Source organism: Epinephelus fuscoguttatus, linkage group LG1 (assembly GCF_011397635.1).
Source record: "Epinephelus fuscoguttatus linkage group LG1, E.fuscoguttatus.final_Chr_v1".
NCBI lineage: Eukaryota > Metazoa > Chordata > Actinopteri > Perciformes > Serranidae > Epinephelus > Epinephelus fuscoguttatus.
Genome location: NC_064752.1, coordinates 11,250,628 through 11,267,059, shown reverse-complemented (window position 1 = coordinate 11,267,059; position 16,432 = coordinate 11,250,628). Strand labels below are relative to the sequence as shown.

Here is a 16,432-nt window from a genome sequence, read left to right as displayed (position 1 = left end):
CACCTTGATGGCGGAAAGTGCTATTGATAGCTCTTCTTTAAAAGGCAGAATATTGACTAAACCAAAGTGGAAATGTGCACTCAGCAGATATCTCCCTGCATGAGAAATTGCCAAGACCTCGGTGTGACTCTATTGCACACACGCGACGCATAAGCACACACAAATGCACACAACACAAACATATACTGTACACACACACTCACACCTGTGCATAATAAAGGCCGCTCTTTTCAGCACAGGAAAGCCCACAGGAATCCAAACCCTGAAGTTCACAGACAGTGGAGGTTTCTGAACACACTTCCTGCAGCAAAGGCACAGCTGGGGGGCCTCACCAAAACCAGGAACTCTGCATGGTGTCATCCAGGAGCGCAGGAGACAGATGATTCTAATAAGAATGTGTTTCTGCAAATATCTTTCTGTTTTTTGTTTTTTTTTTGTTTAGCTTCAAAAAATTATGGTAAATATAATGTTAGAAAACAAGGAAGGAAAGTCTGCAAAAATATGTGCAGCATGGTAGAAGTTCACGTCTCTCAGTATGACGACCACTGTGGTTGTGTATTAGACAGAATTTGGAGATATGATTTGTATCATGATGTCATTATTCAATATACTGTGATACTTAAAGCAAAGTAGAGTTGTGCTGTATTCGAATTCCTGCAGTGATGATATTGCTAAATGATTGATGATTGGACCTTTATGCTCTAACATATCTCCTCTCATCATCACGCTGTAACCTGTGACAGGCTGTTATGCTACTATAACTAGGGCACATTCACATATGTCATTTTGTTGAGCAGCGAGGGTCAAGTAGGTTTACATTTTTATGAGTTTTATGACAAAATCACTTGACGACACCAACTCCTGTGTGCACATCGCAAGAAAGGAGAGGGAGAGATGCTGCGCTGCTGCCAGAGGAGCTGCTGAATGAGTTCCCTCTGAGCGGTAACTCACTAAAAGAGTCTGAGAAGTCCGGGGCTGTTCATAAAGCATTCAGGACGCCATAGTTTATTCCACACTACTGAAGCTGCTCCTCTTTTTGGAACCACTGTGGAGTGAGTAATAATTTTGCTTTCAGCCATGCTCGTTGTTGCCGTGGGTGACAGTCGGTGGCGGACTTGCATATTCTGTCGGACGGTGAGTCTCAAGATGGAAGCAAAAAATTGAGGTGTTTCCATCTTAAGTTCAGAATGGTTAATGCGAAGCTTACAAATCACTTCATTCACATTTTCTGGCTCCCCATTTTGTTTGGTTTACAGCCAAGGAATAGCCCAATAGGCACATTTGTATTCTTCTTGCTAACAAGTGCAGACATCTTTCCTGCAGGAGTCAGGGCTCCATGGGTAATTATGTACAGCGTCTGACATATGCTAGCGTGTTGTTCTGTGATATGCTACAACAATACAGTGAGGCATAGAGAAACCAAGAGAAAAAGAGTTGAACACTGAATATAGTACACATTTTAAAACAGGCATTTCATAATTATCTTACTGAAAACTATAAATGCTAGCCCTGTGCCCATTATGACTCTGCTTGTTTCAAAGGCCTGTGTTCTTTGCCAGCAACATGTTAAGTTGGCGTGGAAGAGTCAAATGGCTCAGGAGAGATTACAACACATAAGAATCTTGTGATTTGGGGGTTTAAACACAACAAAAAATTAACCACTGTCACTAATCTTTGCATGTAAATTAAACTGACAGTGTTTTCTAGGAGATGATACAGTATGACAAAACATAGTATAGTGATACTCAAGCGTATAAATATGTTTTTATTCACATTTTATCGATGTCTGGTGGTTCTAGCAGTTCAGATGTGCTCTCCCTGTATAAAGATGGTATAAGTTTCACAGCTAAAAACTGTATAACAGCCTTCATTTCATTTTGTTTTATACTCTATTGATTGCTGAGATTCCATTCTTTCAAATGCCCTGACTCGGTTCAAGCAAGCTAAAGTATGCTTTGGAAAAAACTGACTCTGTCTATCAGCTCCAGGGCTGCTGTTCTGTAGGTGACTTTGACTGCCGACCTCCTTGTGGAGGGAGCAGGCAAAAGACAGTTGCAGTAGAGGAATCAATAAACTATCACATTATCATTTACTGTGCTGGGGCCTTGAAGCAAACTGCCTTCTTGATTGTATGAAAGATGTCTGACTGCATCAGGTCTGGGGTCATTTCACTCATACATCTACTCAGCCAGAACTGTATACAGAGACTACAGTTCAATTCACATTTCCAATAGTACAGCCTTGGAATACCAGTTGGCTTTTAAAGGGACATATGATGCTTGTCCTTATTGTCTGTCACACACACACACACACACACACATGTATACATATAAATATATATATAGAGAGAGAGAGAGAGAGAGAGAGAGATAAGTATATGTAGACACACTCACTGGCCACTTTAGTAGGTACACCTGTTCATCTGCTTGTTAATGCAAATACTTTATCAGCCAATCATGTGGCAGCAACTCAATGCATTTAGGCATGTAGACATGGTCATGACGACCTGCTGAAGTTTAAACTGAGCATCAGAACGGGGAGGAAAGGTGATTTAAGTGACTTTGAACATGACATGGTTGTTGGTGCCAGACACAACCATCTCTAGGGTTTACAGAGGACGGTCCGAATAATAGAAAATATCCAGTGAGTGGCAGTTCTCTGGGTGAAAATGCCTTGTTGACGCCAGAGGTCAGAGGAGAATGGCCAGACTGGTTCAAGATGATAGAAAGGCAACAGTAACTCCAATAACCACTCATTACAACCAAGGCCTGCAGAAGACCATCTCTGAACCAACAACACGTCCAACACCAGGTGCCACTCCTGTCAGCTAACAACAGGAAACTGAGGCTACAGTTCACACAGGCTCACCAAAACTGGACAATAGAAGATTGGAAAAATGTTCCCTGGTCTGATGAGTCTGGATTTCTGCTGCCACATTCAGATGGTAGGGTCAGAATTTGGTGTAAACAACATGAAAGCATGGCTCCATCCTGCCTTGAATCAATGGTTCAGGCTGCTGGTGGTGGTGTAACTGGAACTTGTCTAGTTGTGTCAGTTGTGCAGTCCCTGCCTGCAGCCACAATACAGAGATGCTGAGATGTGAGAGACTGCGGAAATGCCAGCAGATTGGGCTTTTTCAGAGGGGGGCTTAAAGAGACAGGCACCGAAACGAAGCGCCTCAGACAGAGGGTGACTACATGCGTTCCAGCACAGGCAGTATGAGAAAAATAAAGTGTTTTTGAACGTTAAAGCATATAAACACATTCCAGTAGAAACCCAAAACACAAGTATGAACCTGAAAATGAACATGTCTCCTTTAATGTTTCCAAATGTTGATGTGGGACCTCTCATTCCTAAATTCTACAAGTTTTAGATGTCATTTCACCCCAATCAGTAAATGAAATAAATGTTCACCCCAGCAGTGTAGAACCATGCAGTTTGTTTCACATGCAAAGTTTTTGAGATATTCGTCTTTTAAAGGCTCAACACACCCACACAGCCAGGTGTTTTCACTTAATCTGTGTGATAAGACGACTGCTCGAGTTGAAGGTGGGCGGACCCGTGCTGGGGAATTATGTGAGGTCCATGTACTATTAAGAACGATAAAAGTGTAATTATTTGTCCCACCCTAGCACGTGCAGCAAAGCTAACAGGAGATGAGGGAGCTGTCACTCACACAGTCAAACACACCCACACAGGCCTGGAGAGGGGTCTAACCAGCCTAGATAATTGGAATCACCTGAGTCGGTGTTTGATAAGTGCGCAGGGCTTGTAAACTTGCGCCACCACCCAAATACAATGAAGATGAATGAGATTTCATTTGTGCTACTCAAAGCAATACAAAATGACATTTGAAAAGCTAAACAGAAATATGTCTCTCCAGAAGCTTTATAATCCATTTACTTTAGAGCAGTATTTCTGAAATGGGGGTGCGTCTACCCCTAGGGGTATTTTGGAGTAATGCAGGGGGTAAATTTTCTTTAAATGCTAATTTACAAAATATTATTCACCCGGAACTAGTATTACGTGGGACCTCTAGTAATTTTTAATAATTACAGAGGTGATCAGTGATCTTAATCCCATACAAATCTGCCACATTCGTAATTCGTCAAATAAAAAAACACCACAAATTTCCAACTAAATTCTGTAAAACACAGAGGTCATGCAATAATATCAGTATCCAAACTAATCGGCATCTCTCTGATTTGGAGTCGTATTTAGGCTTTCTGTGCTTCTCTGTGCATTGTTTCTGCCTCTATCCCTGTCTAGAATTACAGAGGCTATGTTGGCAAATATAAATGAAAGCTCTGACAGCATTTTGGGTGTAATAGGCTCATCTGGCAACAAGGCACAGACACCCAAAAAGCAAGCTTAAATCAATTAGAAGAGCAAACTCTCGAAAGATGGATAACGTGACAATGTGTGGCAGAATCGGTTCTGTTTGTCTAACCCACATTTAAAAGAAAAAAGGAGGTTATCGCCGTATATAACCACTAGTAGTACCATGTAGTCTTTCTGTGTTGTGTAGAATGGAGTTAAAAATGACTGTAATGATGTCAGTAAATATCAGTAACATACAGACCGCTTATCCTCTGCGAATGCACCACTTAACACACATGCAGAGGGTAACTTCTAAATCACATGAGGTCCTCTGATAATACTAGTCTAAGTTTTTGTAAGGTTGTTGTTTAGTAAATCAGACACTGATGGTGCAGAGCTGCATTGCACCTCTATATTCAGGCTTTTTTTTTCCTACCCACAATGTTCTGTGCTGGTCAGAGGGTAATAGACTGGCAGAAATATTTCAAAGGTGGTACATTATTGAAAAAAGTTTGAGAACCACTGCTGTAGAAAATAGTTCCCATAGGCTTTTTCCAAGGCAGACATTTTCACATGTCACAGCAGGAAACGCACAGGTGTTATTAATAACAATAATTAAAACCACATTTCATTTGGGTGTCCCAGGTTAGATTCCCTGATATTGTAAACCCTATCTCACTGAAATTGCTTTACAGAGACACCTAATTGAATTAAGCCATGAGTGTGATTAGTGACACCTGTCTTTTTCCTGCAAAATGTTTGCAGTGAAAAAGATCTAATATTTCTGGAACAAGAATATGCTGTTAGCTTTTTTCAAATGTCATTATTTAATGCTCTGAGCATCACAAATTAACTTATATTTCCCCCCAGTTTGCACCCAGTATTGGGTAGAAATCTTAGAGATGCCTTTCTTAAGCAGAGGAAACTAGCACTGACTGCATGGCTACATATCACTGTGGTTACGTGGAAAAAACATATGTTGTTTCCTGCTTGGGTGACTGACTTTTTAACTTAAAATCATCTTGGCACTGCATAATACAATATAAGCAAGGCACGTCGTGTTACACTGTAGGCATCATAATGAATAAGGCAATCCTGTGATTTCCCTCTAGAATTGTATCAGCAACATCACTCTCTACTTGACATTACCACTCGTCACTGTGGGTGTGACACGCCATCTGGCATCTAAATGTTGTACAAATAGATGCGGCGTAACATCACGGTATCTCATACCCACTGTGGCATGTTTGGATGGAGTGTAAGCATGACATTATCTCAGACAAAATGACATAACACTGATGTGGCGTGTTTACTTTCTCCGCCGCCCTTTAGTAATTTTCCCCATACTGTAATAGAAATCAAAGGCAACTTACCCACTGGGTGACTTGATAACTGGAACATCTGTCAGAGTGAGGAAACAGCAACCATGAGACAAACTATTCCAAAGCAAAGGAAGCACATAATTGAAAAACGGCAAATGCAACTTAGTCAGAATTTTGAAAAGGCAGCTTGAAAGACTGTGACTTTGTGTTTTACACAGCTGAACTTCTTAAAACCAAACTTGCTTACATGGAGGACACCTAAGTCTAAGACAATTAAGCAGATGGTGTAAGGTAGTCAAGACGATTTTGCACGGTTGTGCTGTATTTTCACAGCACAGCACAAGGAAAGCACTGTTAAACAAATGTCATGATCGATTTCTTTTGGACCCCACCATGTAAACTCGTGTCATCTGGTGAGGGAGGGCTCTGAATCTCGCCTGCTCTCAGCCCTCGATTACATAACAGTAACAGACGTCCACTACACACTATTATCAACACCCAGAATTCCCCTACGCATCCCCACAGCCCACTTAGCGGATTACCACACAGACTTGGTAAAAAAGCTTTTTAATTAAGCATTAATCGCTTCACTTTGTCCAACAGAACTTCTCCAAGACCTAAATCTCTTTATCTGGGCGTGTAATTACCAGAGCCTGTTTGGCAACGTTAGCCAGGTAGTAAATATATCATACTTATATCTACATAACTTCATCCAATTAAGGGGGAAGTTAACTCTGTTCTGTTTGCCTGTGGCAATAATTAAATCCTGTTAGAGAGAGATTAAAACCACAGACAAACTGAAGTCACTCACACAGCATGTGGCTATGGGAAACTGATCAGATATATTACCAAAAGAAGGAACATAGAATATTCAAGACAGTTTATCAAAGACAGATTATTGTACAAAAACTAAGTTGGTTGTGCTTCAGTGATAGGCCTGGCGGCAATTTGATGACAGCACATATGTTGGGAGTATGTAGCGTGTAGGTTTTGGTGACAGTACAGCAACTTTAACCCCGTCTCTACAGTAACAAAATAAAGGCTCACTAAATTTGAGCCAGATGGTGTCAAGCTGTCAAAGTCCACACCCATCAGCAGTGGGGGAAAATAACAAAATAGCCTACATTTAGTCATGTACTATATTTTAATTTAATTTCCTGGTATCCAGTATTTTTCCATTTTTCAGATGAGCCAAAAACAAATTTCCACTCTTGTGGAAACTATGATTACAGTTTATTTTTTTCGTACTTTAGTTCAGTTTTTCCATTTTGTGCTTACGTTACTTTAAACTCTATTACATTTATCATACTTGTCACACCACTTACATTTATTTAGCAGCCAGTTATATTCGTTTCTTCTAACTTTACTTCAGTTCTTCCATTTTGTGCTTACATTGGTTTATGTTCTGCTACATTTATTGTACTTTTCACACAACTTACATTTATTTAGCAGCCATAGTTATTCATTACTTATTTATAATATTATAATTTGAATCCAAAATTTATTTTCAGATTGTAAAATATGATTTATTGCTCATACAATTCATTTTACCACTTGAAAAACAGTTTATGTAGTATGTATGGTTAATGTACAAAACAAATAATGACACATCTAACATAATGTACCTGCTATGTCACAACATTAAAATACTCCTACAACAGGTCAGTGTGTCAGAATTATTAAAACAAAAAATACATTTATTATAATATAAGAAAGGCCATAACTTAGATTAATATGAATACTTATGACGCCAGTGTTGGGCATTTGAGTTTTGTAATTGTGTGACACAGTTAGCTACTTTTTTCAGTGGCTAACTAATGAAGTGTACCTAAATAATTTATTAATTCATAGCTCATTGCTTTACAGTAACTAATATTTTGACATTTGAGGTGTTTTGTCAACTTTCTTACCAGAATTTGGATGCAAATATTGATATCATCTTGCATACTTCTGTTCAATGCACAGGCTAATACACACCTGTTAGCTTAGCATTAGCTAGCGCCAGGGGCTGGAGTAGTGGGGAAAGCGGCTAACGTTAGCCTACGCCAAAAGGGAGGATACATCGTCCGGTAAGTCGCCATATTTAAGCTACACGCACCAGTGTGTACTTAGCTGGCTGGTAAGTCCCCTATATTTACGTAACTAGCCTGTCACTTTGGTTTTGTTCAGAGTTGTTAGTGTGAACCCCGCGGTTTAACGTTAACTGAAATGGTGGCTAGCTAACAGTTAGCAACCGAAGCTAAACTAGCCGTTAACCTCTTAGCTCAACTGACAGCAACGTTAGCTTGAAATATGACGTCACTACACAGGATTGTCGGTTACTTCACCTGCTGTCGGGTACACACACATAAACGTCCTGAGTACAGAAAATAATAAAAATACAGGCAGAGGGCACCTTCACATACTTCAACTAGGCCGCAGGTGATCGCTGCAGGGGTTACCTCTGTTTAGGGTCTATACATGGTTTTTAAGAAAGTCCTGCATAGTAGGTAAATCTATCTTTACACACACCTGTGGGTGGGAAATATTATTATTAACCCATGACTCAGCGAAACAGTAGCCTATTAATTCCAATGATACCTAATAATAAAATATGGCCTACTTTTTTCCCCACACAACAGCCCCCATGTTGCACAGTAAGAAGTGACTGACTAATTTCTGCTGTTTTGTAGGAATAATCTTTTTAATGATTTTAAGTTCCCTGCTCATCTAAAGTGCACCTTGATGCTAATTAGACATGGATGTAGATTTGGGGGGGAGACACAGGCAACATGTCCCCCTCATTGTTTAGATCAGTTATTCTCAAATCATGTGCAGTGATGCCAATTCAGGTGTGCCTTGGGATTTTGTAATAACGACCCATTATTACTACAATATTCAACAGGACTTTTCCAGAAAGTTACATTATTTTTTTAATGGACTGTGTCAGTATGTTATGTACGGAAGCGTATTGCATTCACACGACAAATTTTAAAAAAAAATCTGTTTTATTGAGTATTTTTTTCTGTTTTTCGGAGTAATTTTTTTATTTTTCTGTTTTTCGTGGTAATTTTTTTCTGTTTTTTGTGGGGGGTTTTTGTTTGTTTTTCGGGGTAATTTTTTCTGTTTTTCTGAGTATTTTTTTCTGAGTTAAGAGAGCAATAGAACAAAAGACGCTTTCATTCCTTTCTTTAGAGCTCGATATAAAGGAAGCAAACATGACCTGCTTGTTTAGTTTAATCCAGTTTTACTTTGTTTTGGGTTTGAGACACTGGGAGATACTGTTGTCTTTAAGTCATATAGATGGTGTTATCATTATTTTGTCGACTTTACGCAGGCACCGATCACTTGCAGGTGGGAGCTTCTCGCGAGATTTTGAAGTATCTCGTCTCCTCGTTCAGGAAGAAAATTACCACGGAAAACAGAAAGAAATTACCACAAAAAACAGAAGAAAAAAAACAAAACAAAAAAAACAGAAAAAATTAACACGAAAAACAGAAAAAAAATACCCCGAAAAACAGGGAAAGAATTACTCAGAAAAACAGGGCTTTTTTAATTTGTCAAGTGAATGCAATACGCTTCCGTAGTTGTATGCACCCATTTCCTAATAAAGCGGAAAACACTGCCTAAAAATTGAAATTCAGTTAACTCTAATTTAAAAAAATCTTAACTGGGAACTTATTTGTCGCCATTCACACGTGAGAATTGTAAGTGTGTGACACATCAAAATCCCTGACTGGCAGCCAGTGCGAGGGATGGTAACATTTAAAAGGAGAAAGCCGTGAGTGGGACGAAATTTAAGCCATATACACCATGAAGTGTGCTGAAAATGCACAAATTGGGGAATAAAAATTCACCGGAATGCTAAAAATTAAGTGTTGATGCTTAAACTTACTGAACCCGTTCAGATCCTCCCGTGTCCCAGTGGACATACCTTTTCTAGGATGTCTAGATCTATGATTACTGTTATCTAGCTCCATAAGTGTACAGACTTATGATGTCTATAAACCAGTCACAGTGTTCCACATTATCTTAAGTGGACTGCAATGAGCCTTACCCCCTTTTTAACAAGTGTGGCAGACTGTGAAGCAAGAGGGAAGCACAAGGCACATTTCAGTGAATAAATCATATTGTTAAAGTACTTAATTTGTGTTTAAACTGTGTTTAAGGTAAAAATGAGATTTTAAATTACTATTACAAGTAAGTTTTCTAGCTTTTACTTTGGATTCTTTTTAAACACTGCTGTGATTTGATTTTCTAATGATACAATCAGCTCATAAAGCATCCTGTTAATTATGTTCAGAGAGTATTCATCTGAGGAGGTTTTCAAAATACTGTTTTCTGGAGATACTTTATAAATTAATGATAATTTGAGTCGTGATGATGAATACAATGCAAATATATATGCAATGTGTTATAAAGCACCACTTTGTTCATAGATATAAGTTAACCAATCCTGAGAAAGACCATTTATTGTCATTTTTCCTATTTGATGATTTCTGCGTGAATATATTTGATCATTTGGAATGGACAGGAGAGAAAAAAAACATAATAAAATATTTTTTTTTGCTAATTTATGAGCGCATGTAGAGTAGAAACCCACCCTTTACATTTTTTTTGTGTGTCTGAACAGGTTAAGGGAAGTTCTGAGTCACATATATTTGCTTGAGTAAAGGATTTAAGTACCGGTACATCTTCCACTGTCTATCAGTGCAAGTTGATCCCTTTCAGATTGTTCTTTACTGCCTAAATAGTGCTTTATCATTTCTAGTAAACACCCAAGATCAATTTGGCACCAGTTTAATATATATATGTAATTTCTGAAAATATGTTACCTCCAGTAGAAGTTGAAGTTACGTTCTTGGTGATGACGCCCTCCTGTCCAGCAGGAGGCGAAGTTCTGTGAAGCTGTGTGCCATCTGTGCCTGTCTGTGATGTCTCACTGTCCTCCTTTTTTGACATCTGGACAGATCTATCAGAGTCAGAGCGGATCCCTTTACTGTCCACCTTAAGTTTCTCCTCATCAGCACTGTCCTCAAACGAAAACTCTTCCCCTTGCTCCTCGTCTTCCTCCTCCTCATCCTCCTTCGGCGGCTGCTGAGACATCACAGTAGACATAATCCCTGAAAGAGTGACAAAATTCAAGTGTAAATAGATGAGTTGAAAGTGATGATGAAAAAAATGATTGATACCACATAATCAAAAAAGATTTTAGTACAGATAAAGATGAGGTTACTTAAGGCTTTGGATGACAGAATGATAACACTTAATCTTCTTTGATATCAGAGACATTAAATAATGAAGTTAAGGTAATGTTTATTCTTTCTACAGGGGATTTACAAGCTTTGAAATGTTGCTCTACAACAAATCAAAAGCACAGAAAAAAAGATTGCAATCAGCTATAACCAGTCTTTTCAACTGCATCTGATAATAAGCTGCACCTAATAGGAAGTCAGAGCTATTGCTTGAGCCTTGAGGGGTAACTTAGGTAATTTTCAACCTGTACCCTTGTTTCCAATGCTTTTGTGTCTAAGTGACCAATGGGAACAACTATTTTTGGAACTGTTCCAGTATTGGAGTGAGACTGCTGCAGCTGACAGCAGCAAAACAAGCTGCAATGTAACCTTAATGGGCATTTGTGCATCTGTTTATGTCCTCTAACCACTAACATTGTTTTTTTTTTTGCCACTGACAGGCTCAGATTATTATTCCAAGTGTCTGACAGCATTATCGAAAGGATCCCTACAGAGATAGACCTTTTTTTTAAGAGTAAGATCCTTTTGTTTAACCAGAAACAGCCCCGAAATAGCCATAGGCATTATGTATCATTTTGTCATATGGATCACTTTACATCTATTTCCCCTGTTAAACCTTTTTTGGGGGGAGTTTTTCCTTATCCGCTGTGAAGGTCAGTTGGTTGAAGTAAACTCTTAATTTATCCAGACAGATGTAAAACATGCTGGCTCTACACATGCTGAAATTATCTTTATTTTAATGGACACTGTTGGAACTTGCGATGGAGTTTTCGGGGCTGCTTCTGTGACAAAAAGTTCAATATACGTAAATTAAAAGTACATGTTTTGTCACTGTCAGGCTCGGATTATTATTCTGAGTGTCTGACAACAGTATTGAAAGGATCCCCACAGAGATAGACCTTTTTATTGAAGAGTAAGATCATTTTTGTTTAACAAGGAACAGCCCCAATATCGTCATTGCCACTTTCACCAGACTCCATTTAAATAAACAGTAACTGATATGATGCATAGAGGCAGCATATTTTCACATCTATGTGGGTGAATTAAGGGTTTATTTCAACCAAACAGGAGTTGGTGTTTGTTGGACCAGTGAAGACAAACCAAGATGGCTTTTGTTAGTTCCAGTCTATTTCTGTCGACTCTAAATGAAGTGTGTTTTATGATAATAAAATCACTGTTTACTTAAATGGAGTCTGGTGGGTTTGGTGATAGTGATTTCAGGGCTGTTTTTGGTTAAACAAAAAGGTTCTTACTCTTTAATAAAAAGGTCCATCTCTCTAGGGATCCTTTCAATAATGTGTTCAGACACTGTCAATGGCAAAACAAGTGCTTTTAGTAGAAGTATATTGACGGTGCACAAATTCCCTGGTGGTTACACTGCAGTCTGTTTTGCGGTCTCACTAACACTGGACCAATTTCAAAAGCTGTTGTCCCCATTAGTCACTTAGACACAGACACTTAAACAAAGGAAAACAGGGTCCAAGTTGAAACATATCAAAGTTCCTTTCTAATGTGCTGTCTTCAGAGTAATGACATTAAGAGTGTTGTTTTAACTCCTACCCAGGACTTATTTGGGGTTGGAATGTCCTCTGGTCTTTATAAACATAGCAAAGCTGCTTTACAAAAACAGCCGCATGTAAAACACCTTGAAGATACAAATCAGTGCTGTGCTAAACAACACTGAAATGGCGTGAACTCTTAAACCTGCAGTGTGTACACAGCGATAGGTCAGACTGAAATTCCCAGACTTGTGTTCTTCAGTACAGGTTGTGGAGTTTACTGAGTGTTTTCTTGCAGTACATAAAAACACCATAAATTAAGCAACTATTTCAAAGTGTTTGACAACTTAGATGAAATAAAACTGAAGTAATGTACACTTGGTGTGCAGAGAGAGAGAAGCAGGGTATAATCCTGGCACTATAAACAGGACGACCGTTAGAAAGACTTAGTTAAATCAAAGAGTCTGATGAGGCTTAGTGGCAGATTAATTAATCCAGTGATGAAAATATTTGCCCTAACATTACAGACCTCAATTACCTAAGAGGCTAATTTCATCTTGTCTTATCAATGAAAACAGGTATGACAGCAGACAGGATATTTTAGGACTTAATTAAAAACTAATGAAAAATCAATACAGGCATACAGTATCTGCGAGCACATAACATGCTTTACAGTGCTTCTTAGACCCCGGTGCTTCCTCAACAAATAGCTGGGCACATAAAGTGTCAGCTGTAATCATGGAAATGAGACTTGTGTTAGCATATTTTCAAAATAAAATAGAAATTCTCCATGACTCCCCCGTGCCCTCAAGGTATTAAATTGCTGCACGCAGTAATTCTTTCATTATGACACAAAGTGGGGATTTTCTATGACGTCCAGACTGTTTCTGCGCATGTTAGTGTACCGCTCGATGAACCCTGCATCTGCTTTGCATTTTGATTAGCACCACACTGCTTCCAATGCTGGAACATTCTTGGGCCTGATGGGGCTGTTTGTCGGGGCTCCGTTGGGAAAATGACAGCATGTAGCGGAGGCGGATGAACACGGGCCGGCTGTAAAATTCACTGTCAGCATTTTTTGTTTAACCTGGATACAAGGGCTGTCATGATGTCAGTCACAGCTCTCATTATCTTTTACTACTGCCTGTTGATGTTTGTTCATGATGTCTGTTAGTACTGCGGTTCAGGAGTAGTGATGGCTCTGAATCCTTAAGCACCACCATGTGTGTTGAAGAAGACGGCGAAAACTAAAAGTTATGCAAAGCAAACACTGTTGCTTTCTTGAGGAGTCAGTTCTCTGCCTGTTTACGAGTATGAGATGCCACTGCAGCCTTTGGACCCAGCCACGTCCTCTGTGCCACAAACACAGTTTTTCCAGTCGGCCCACTCATCGGTCAAATCAACAATGACTCTTTTGTGGAGGGAAAAAACTTCTCTCCAGCCTCAGAAACCATTGTTTCTTCATTCGTCACTGCAATACTGATTAGCTCACAGGTCAGTTGGGCCATGGCTGTGCAGTGTATGGTATGGCTTGTATCAGTTGTGGAGAAAAGGAGGGATTTGGCAGAAGAGAGCAGTGAGCCTGGGGGGTGTTACAGTATACCAGGGGTTTTAGAAATCCAGACGCTTCTTTCTATTAAACTCATATGGAGAGGCTGTGTTGAAGATGTATTGTATATAGAATAGTGCATGTTACACACCACCAGAGGCCACTCTCTGCTGGTATAACAGGCAGCTGGGCTGACAAAAGTAGCAACTGCGAGTGGTGAGGATAACAAAGGCCCCCAGGAAGCGTGCCTGGCTTTGAAGCCAATTTTTGTAAACAATGGAATTACAACTTTCTAATCCATCACGCGAGGCCATTGGGTCAAAAAAGACTTAATCCTATAGACTTACATTGTGAAAGAGACGTATATAAATCAGTGGATACATTTTTTGTAACAATCACAGCTTGTTTTACTATCAGAATCTGATTGTCGATCACTTGGGTAATTTTATATGTGGCAGTTGAACAATTTTGGCTTCATGCGCAACTGACAAACTTTCAAAGGATTGAACTGGGTACGGCCTCCATCGCTATATCCACTTCTCTTTATAAATCCATGGGTTAACATTACAGGACTGTCAACAGCCTGCTAGCAACAGCAGAGAGAGATTGTGGGGGAAAACAGCATATTTTAACATCTTACGCAATGAATTAAATGGATGGTTCGGATCTTTTGAAATGGGGTTGTATGAGGTACTTATCCATAGTCAGTGTCGGCGATTAAATACAGTAGATGTCAGTCAGCATGTTCCCACTTTGGAAAAGCAGGCTGGACACGGAAGCTAAGCAGTGTTCTGCTGAGGAGGGTTCAGCAACAAAATGTATTTTAACCACCAAAAAAAACGTCCCACCTAAAAATAATCCCAATCAGTTAAAGTGTAAACTGGAAACTGAAGCCGTTAAATCACACTCTTCGAAGCCAGACACCATTGAAAAAAACAGAGATTTAATATTGTTAGCACAGGAGCTGCTGGTGTATCACTGCTTTGATCACTTATTTTTTGTTTGTGTTATTGGGTGACCTTGGTGTTTAAAAGGGTTAGTTTGGATTCACCAAAGTCACAGAATAACACAACTGATCGAGGCAGCAGTAGACCAGCAGCTCCTGTGTTCAGCAAGCCAAAATTACTGTTTTTTCAATGTAGTCTGGTGGCTTTGACAAGAGCATAGATAGGGAACTGAAGCCATTAATGGCTACCCCATCTGAATGGGCAGTCTGACGGTAAGGTAAAATGAAAATTGTGGCTTAGACGTAGACTGTTACAGATTTTTTAGGTGGGACTTTTTTTTTTACATTTTGCTGCTGCCCCATCTACAGAAGTACATTGCTTTACTTCTGTGTCAGCACTCCTGTCTGCTTCTCCAAACTGGGGGCTTTTACTGTATGTGATCAGTGTTGCCAGATCTCATGAGACAAATAAGCAACCAGGCCTGTGAAAACAAGCCCAAAACAAGCGACTTTTTCTACGGAGCTCCCCTAGGTTCCGGTGAGAGAAAATTAAATAAACTGTGTGCAGGGTTTTACAATCCGTGGGGATGGATTTTAAACTGTGGGTACAAATTGTCAATTTACATCCATGTGGACAGATAAGTAAACTGTGTGCAGTTTTGCAAAACTGTACCCATGGTACATAGTTTATTTATTTTTCTCCCCCTGAGCTTCAGGACAATGACCACAAGAGGGAGTTAAACCACCTTTTAACATTAATTAACATTAGAAAACAGATGGGATATCGAATATAGACTGATGTACCAAGTACATTATATACACAGTAAACCTGTGATAATTAAAATTTGCACACACAAATAAATATCATCCTGAATTCACAAATTATTTATTTATTACTGCTTTTTATGCACTCATCTAACTTTTTTCTTTTAGTTACAGGACTGACGTTTTCCTAACCAGAAAAAAACAGATTGCCCTGCTCTGCCTCTGATTGGCTAGTACTCGTTGCCATCAAGGTCAGAGCCAATTAGAAGCAGGATGCGGGTGGGAAAAAACTCTGCTGTCTCCTGTGTGTATGGGGAAAGGGGAGGGACAGAGGGAACAGGCAAGACAAACTATCCTACGTTTAAATAACATATCGAAAATATCTGCTTGACAACTTATTATGGAGCTGGGAACAAGCCCAAATAAGCAACTACGCTTTAGAAACAAGCCCAAAAAAAAAACGTGACCCGCGACTACCGATATTTGTAAGCAACTTTACAGAAAAACAAGCCCAAAGTCGCTTATAATAAGCGGACTTGGCAACACTGTATGTGATACAGTAATTATGGATAAGTACCCATACAAACCCCACTTCAAAAAATCCGAACTATCCCAAACCACAGTTGGTGATTGTTGGAACAGTGAACTAGCTAATATAAAATAAATTACTAACAAGACCAACTTTGCCAGTTCATTATTTTAGTTTTATTTTGTTTACGTCAAGTTTGAATGAAGTATATTTTACAATGAGTAGAGCTGCTGCAATATACTGGTTTCAAGGTTTACCATGGTGTGAA

The 16,432-nt window shown here is 39.3% G+C and overlaps 1 protein-coding gene across 3 annotated transcripts in view; it reads right to left on the bottom strand.

Moving 5' to 3' along the window:
* Positions 1-16,432, bottom strand: part of arhgef10la (Rho guanine nucleotide exchange factor (GEF) 10-like a) — a 169,075-nt gene that overhangs the window by 139,910 nt on the left and 12,733 nt on the right. For all 3 annotated transcript variants that reach the window (XM_049572451.1, XM_049572466.1, XM_049572460.1), the window contains exons 2-3: positions 10,457-10,744; positions 5,694-5,721 (exon numbers count right to left, since the gene is read on the bottom strand). In XM_049572451.1, the coding sequence (XP_049428408.1) occupies positions 5,694-5,721; positions 10,457-10,739 (311 nt within the window). In that variant the 5' untranslated portion in view covers positions 10,740-10,744. The remainder of the gene's footprint in view (positions 1-5,693; positions 5,722-10,456; positions 10,745-16,432) is intronic.